Source organism: Papaver somniferum, chromosome 5 (genome assembly GCF_003573695.1).
Source record: "Papaver somniferum cultivar HN1 chromosome 5, ASM357369v1, whole genome shotgun sequence".
Taxonomy (NCBI): Eukaryota; Viridiplantae; Streptophyta; class Magnoliopsida; order Ranunculales; family Papaveraceae; genus Papaver; species Papaver somniferum.
The window spans coordinates 79,687,201-79,693,432 of record NC_039362.1 but is presented as its reverse complement, the minus strand read 5'-3'; the positions used below and the strand labels follow the sequence as shown (position 1 = coordinate 79,693,432).

The window sequence follows — 6,232 nt, the reverse complement described above, 5'->3', positions numbered from 1 at the left end:
CAAGATTTTGTGTGAACTAAAAAGATTAAAAAAAACGGGATAGAGAGGTGAGAAGAATGGCCATGCTCTCTTTTCTCTCTCTCTTGGTCAGCAGTACTTGGATAACCAAGGGGCAAAACACCCTCAGGGGGGATGAATTTACAAAGGTCCACAGTCATGTGAATCCCTATCATATTATCAAGTTGCCCCTAAGATGGACCCCACATTACATACACAACCCACAACATACTCCATAATCCCATAGAGTTCCACGCCAAATATCCATCCCTCCCCAAGTCTTCACTCACTGCTAATCTTTAGTCTTTACCTTGAATCTTCCCTCTTTTGATATCTCTCTCTCATAAGTTGACCCACACCATCACCTTCAAACCCTCCTCATAAAATCAAACCCATTATAAAATTCAACACTTGCATCTCTACTTCCCTTCCTCTATATATACTACAACATCCTAACAGCTTCATATCAAACTCAAAATCATATATGCAATCATCTCTACAGCTTCATCTCTCTCAAGCTCCTTAAAAAAGAACACATACACATAATTATTAACCTTCCTTGAACAATAAGTCATCACAACAACATGGATAGTGGTGGTAGTTGTATAGATGAGACTTCAAGTGATCATTCAGCAAATTCAATTTCAGTATCACCTTTAACTGTATTGCTTACACCAGAGAAACTATGCAGGGTTGGGAGTGGGTCTAGTGTTGTACTAGATTTAGAAACCGGGGTTGATCAAGCAGAATCTCGAAAGCTACCTTCTTCTCAGTACAAAGGCGTCGTCCCACAGCCAAATGGTCGATGGGGAGCTCAAATTTATGAGAAGCATCAAAGAGTTTGGTTAGGGACATTCAATGAGGAACAAGAAGCTGCTAAGGCTTACGATATTGCAGCACAGAGATTTCGGGGTCGCGATGCTATAACAAACTTCAAACCGCTGTTGGATGGCAATGAAGATGATGATATTGAAGCGGCTTTCTTAAACTCACATTCAAAGGCTGAAATTGTCGATATGTTACGTAAACATACTTATAATGATGAACTTGATCAAAGCAAACGTAATTTTGGTGATGGGAGTTGTCATGGTAAGATAAACAGAAGTGGTATCTACATGGGTTTAACACCCGGGTCGATGGGTCAAGGCATGGGGGCACGAGAACAACTCTTCGAAAAGGCGGTAACACCTAGCGACGTCGGTAAACTAAACCGATTAGTTATCCCAAAGCAACATGCCGAGAAGAACTTTCCTTTGCAGACAGGAACTACCTCAAAGGGTGTTTTGTTGAATTTTGAGGATAACGGAGGGAAGGTATGGAGATTTAGATACTCCTATTGGAACAGCAGCCAAAGTTATGTACTTACAAAGGGTTGGAGTAGGTTTGTTAAGGAGAAAGGATTAAAGGCAGGCGATATCGTCATGTTTATGCGATCAACCGGAGGTGATAAACATCTTTTTATCGACTTTAAATCAAGAACCGGGTCGAGTTCTATACAACAACAGCCCATTTACCCTGTTCATCATCAACAACCAGCTGTTCAAGTGGTGAGACTATTTGGGGTTAACATTTTCAAAATGCCTAATATTGCAGTCAGTGGATTAGTGGAAAATAACAACAATCATCATACTTGGATTGGTAACAAGAGAATAAGAGAAGTAGATTTGTTGCAGACAAGAGATTGTTGTAAGAAACAACACATCATATTTGCTGGAGCTTTGTAACATTTATTTTCTTTCACATTTTTGCTAATTTTTTAGGATTTACATTTTGGGTTCCAGATGTGTACATGTTGTTGAAAGGGAAAGGGAAAGGGATATGAAAGTGTTAAGAGGAAGTTGGGTATACATTGTCTTTTGTTGCATCAACTTGCAAAGTCTGGAATTGGATGTGTGTATATTTTTATCAAAGAAAAACAGTTTAAGCCTTAAGAAAAACACAAGAGGGCTGAAGTTAGGTCGAAAGTTGAAAAATAGTACTACTCTTTATTGATTTAAAAAAAAAAATTGAATTATAATATTCTGACTTGTAGTTTGTTTTCTATTTTGGATATCTTGTTTGTTTGTTTCTTTCTTTCTTTTTTATTTTATTTTTCTTTTTCTTTGATTGATATTTGTCTCGTATGGATCCACTAGGTTGTACGTTGTTTGTTGTTATATCATGACTTGGTGACGTACTTAAGGGATCTACTAGGTAAGGTCCACGATTGTTAAGATTATTGTGTGTGATATAATTGCAGGATAACTGTACGATATTAGTTTTCTTTAGCTAATCCGGTTCCCTAACTTTTTTAGTCCTGTCGGCTGATTTTTAATTTTCTTTTATGTCTAAGATTTTCATTTAAAACATTGCGAGAGTGGTGAACGTACCAATCGCATGATTTGTTTATCCTAATAGGAAATTTTAGGCTAACGAGAAATAAATACCGAGAATCTTACCGACATAAAGAGATAAAAATATCAAGACCGATTTTACATCTTTATAATTCCAATATTAGAACAATTACACGACGGTTGCATGTTTTTCTCCCGAAATTATTGTGGGACAAAAATCATTGAGTCTGGCAAAATCCTATTCCAAAACCTTTGCTACCTTGGTAAGTTTACACCTTTATATAACTGATAGGTATGTAGGATCAGAATTTCGCGACAACGATACGCTCGCGAAATTCTTAACAGCGCATTACAAAAATGTCGCAGAGCACTTTGAGAAACGATACAATAGATGATATTAGCTTAAACATAAGAAAAATGTAATAACTTTGCAAAGATTGGAAGATCTGCAAAATTAACATTTGTAAGCTTGCGATAATCCGAAATTAGGGGAAATCTTAACTGTATATGAGCTGTCATCCACTAGGTAGCATCCTATATAAAGAGAAAGGTAGAAGAGAGAAAAGTAACATATATTATTATTATCTTCTTATTCTTCCCCAAAAACCAGAGAGAGAGCTCCAAATACTCATTAATGGAGTCTCAATTGTAATTCATATGTAATTCAACAATCATAGTGAAGATCCCTAACCCCGTGGATGTAGATCAAATTGATCGAACCACGTAAATCTTGTGTCTTATTTTCTATTTTCATTATCTTTATCTTTATTTTCATATCAAATAAGTTTAGATCTAGAAATCATAGTCATGATAATACAAGGGGTGTGTTGTAGGATTTCCTGCAACTACATAATGGCACTAGAAACAGGGAACGAGTAAAGGATTTATCCTTCCTGTAACTTGTTGATTCAAGAAATTTTCATGAAGATTAGCTATTGTTCATATTTTTCTAGATCTACAAAATTTACGTTCAAAAATTGAAATTTTATGGAAGAAATCACACTTTCAGGGAGTAAACATCATCAACAATTCAAAGACAAGAAAAGAGTGAGAGAAAAAATTAGTTGTTGTGGTGAAATTTAAGGAGAAAATGGAAGTTTCAGTGGAAGATTTTCATGTTTAGGAGAAGAAGGCAAATGTGAAAGAAGTTAAGGAAGGACGAAGAAAAGATAAGATCCAGATGCTGCAATTTCTATCACAAACAGAAATTCGCACAGATGGTTTGAGCTGGAGCGAGTAAGTGATAAGTCACGGGTTCGAATTTCGCAGAGACACATATTTTTCATTTTCTTCTCATTTGCATGGAAGAATAAAAGAATAAGAGAAAAACATTGTGCGTTTATTTCGCAAAGAGATTCTTGAACAGTTTGTCAAGAGAACAATATGTACGTTCGTGGTCGCAAGTTCGAACTTCCCTGCGAGCATAGTTTTCTTCTTTTTACAGATAGCGAAAAAATGAATAATTTCGCAATATTGTTTCATTAGTTCAAAAACAAGAGGTAGCACAGTTGGTCAAGCTTTTCGCACATTTTTGAAATCCTAAAGGCGAAGAAATGGAATAAAGTACAGCATTGTGTGTTTCTTTCGCAAGCAACAAGTAACGCAAATGGTCAGAGAAGGAGTACGCAAACTAGAGGACATGGGTTCGATTCTCCTTGCGACCAAATAATTTTTGCTTCGCAAATATTCATTTCGCAGAGTTGATATTTGATTACTTCGCACAGTCTTTGATTATTTTGCAAGAGAGGGTTAGCACAGTTGGTCAGGAGGCATGAATGCAAGCAGCAGGTCGCGGGATCAATTCTTGCTTCTCGCATGTTTATTTTTATTATGCAAAATTTATACAGAATTGCCTCTTACACAGTTGGAATTTGATTACTTCGCAAGAACTTTGATTATTTCTCAAAAGAGGATTAACACAGTTGGTATGGTGCGAGAAAATCCAAGAAGCAGGTCAAGGGTTCAAGTCTCACTTCTCACACTTCTTTTTGCTGCGCGAAATTCATACATTTCAAGGCATTTATTCACTTCTTTTGACAACAACAACGACTCACATGAAAGATAAGTATCACTTCCTTAACATTTTAATTTATACTAAGAACGAATAAAAAGATTTTTGATTTGATTTACAAAAAGCGATTCAATCACACGATTACAAAGATTTCAAGATTTCAAACATTATAAAGATTACTAAGATTTCAAGATTACAAAGATTTCAAAATTACAGAGATTTCGAGATTTAAAAATTACAGAAAACTGAGAAAATTCAATTTATATATTTCTCTAGAATATTTCTTTTGCAGAGAATAAAAAGATTTTTGATTTGATTTACAAAACGCGATAGAATCGCAGAATTACAAAGATTTCACAACTACAAAGATTTCAGAGTTACCATGTATTAGAAATTCTCTTGAATATTTATTTTGATTCAAATGATATGATATTATGAGAATGAAAGAATGAATGAAAGAGATGACAGAAATGAAAAGATGAATGAGAGAATAAAGAAACTCGAACATTTTGCAGAAACAAAGAGACGCGAAAATTTCGCAGAAACGCGAATAAAATTTCACAGATAGGGGCGAACCTTTATGGCGTACACCCTAGTTCGCGAATAAAATTTCGCAAGAGGCAAATGTAAGACCTAAAGTACGCCATATAAGGGGGTACCTGTTGCATGGCTCAGGGAAAGGTTACACCGCCCCCAGAACCTGAGTCATGGAGATTTGGGGTCAATAAAGCCCATCCGGGAGAGGCACCTTGGATTATCAGCTTAAGCATATGACTTAGGTTGGGCGACTAAGGTAATAAGGACTCTCCCAAGGAGTGCATAATATGATCAAGGCGCCGAGGTACACGGTTGAGTCAAGAGTGCCAGGGGCATTTGAAGCGTCCTTGCCATTCTTGACAAGTCTTGGCTTATACTGCACTCGACCCGAAGAAAACCCCACTTAGGGTGCAGTCTCGTAACCATAAGCCCTATAGGTAAAAGGGATAAGAGGCTGCGAAAACAACTGGTTGTTGTTAAGACTGGATGGGAGGAGCTAACCTTGTATGGTATAAGTACGCCTCCTTGAAGGGGCAACCAGGGGGGAGATAATGGCGGCACCCTCCATTAGGGAGCTGATAAGTGTCTTAAGACGTAAATGTCATGAGGATTTTTACTCGCAAGGGTATTAAGTCTTGTCATATTTGTGCAACAATCCTGAAGAGGCAATAATACTAGAGAAAAAGATAAGACGAGATCAATGGGTCATTACATGAAAGTGTGAAAACGTCCTGCGATTTCGTCGCAAGACGGCAATGTCATGGGGCTTTATTTTCGCAAGAATATTTAGGCCTGTCATATTGTCGCAACAATCCTGAAGAGGCAATAATACAAAAGAAAAAGTTAAGGCAAGATCAATGGGTTTTTGCATGAAAGTGCAAAGACGTCCTGCGATATTGTCGAAATGACAAGAGGTGGAAAAATAAGACCTTTAACTAGGAAGGCAAAATAAGACCACATAAGAAAATGAGTAAGCAAGTAAGCTTGCGAGAATAATTATATGTAAGCAAACAAGCTTGCGAATGTGTACATGGAAATGAAACTGAGGCAGTGAAAATGCCGCAGACTTGATATTATGATCATACTGTTATGAGATACTAATAGTGCAGGAAAAAGGAAAGATGAAACACAAGTAAGAACTTGTGAGGAACAATAAATACACGAAGAGGAATGCATACACTAAAGAAAAAGCCAGAGAAATGGAGAATGGAGGCAATTTAAAGCTACATCAATTTTACGTGCAAAATGAGCTAAGTAACGCAAACATTAGCTATACATTGCAATAGATAAGCATTCTCATCATACAAGCATCATAATCGCATCATAAAAGCATTGCATAAGCATTTCATAGCAT

At 36.7% G+C, this 6,232-nt stretch overlaps 1 protein-coding gene across 1 annotated transcript; it reads left to right on the top strand.

Annotated features, from left to right (window-relative positions):
* Positions 1 to 308: 308 nt before the first annotated feature.
* On the top strand, positions 309 to 2,016 carry LOC113282009 (AP2/ERF and B3 domain-containing transcription factor RAV1-like). The gene has a single exon (XM_026530923.1). It carries the CDS (start codon positions 582 to 584, stop codon positions 1,719 to 1,721), a length of 1,140 nt encoding a protein of 379 aa, XP_026386708.1. The 5' UTR covers positions 309 to 581; the 3' UTR covers positions 1,722 to 2,016.
* Positions 2,017 to 6,232: the final 4,216 nt, after the last annotated feature.

What these genes read in the sequence shown, in the direction of transcription:
- LOC113282009 (XM_026530923.1), top strand. Translation starts at nt 582, where the DNA reads ATGGATAGTGGTGGTAGTTGTATAGATGAGACTTCAAGTGATCATTCA.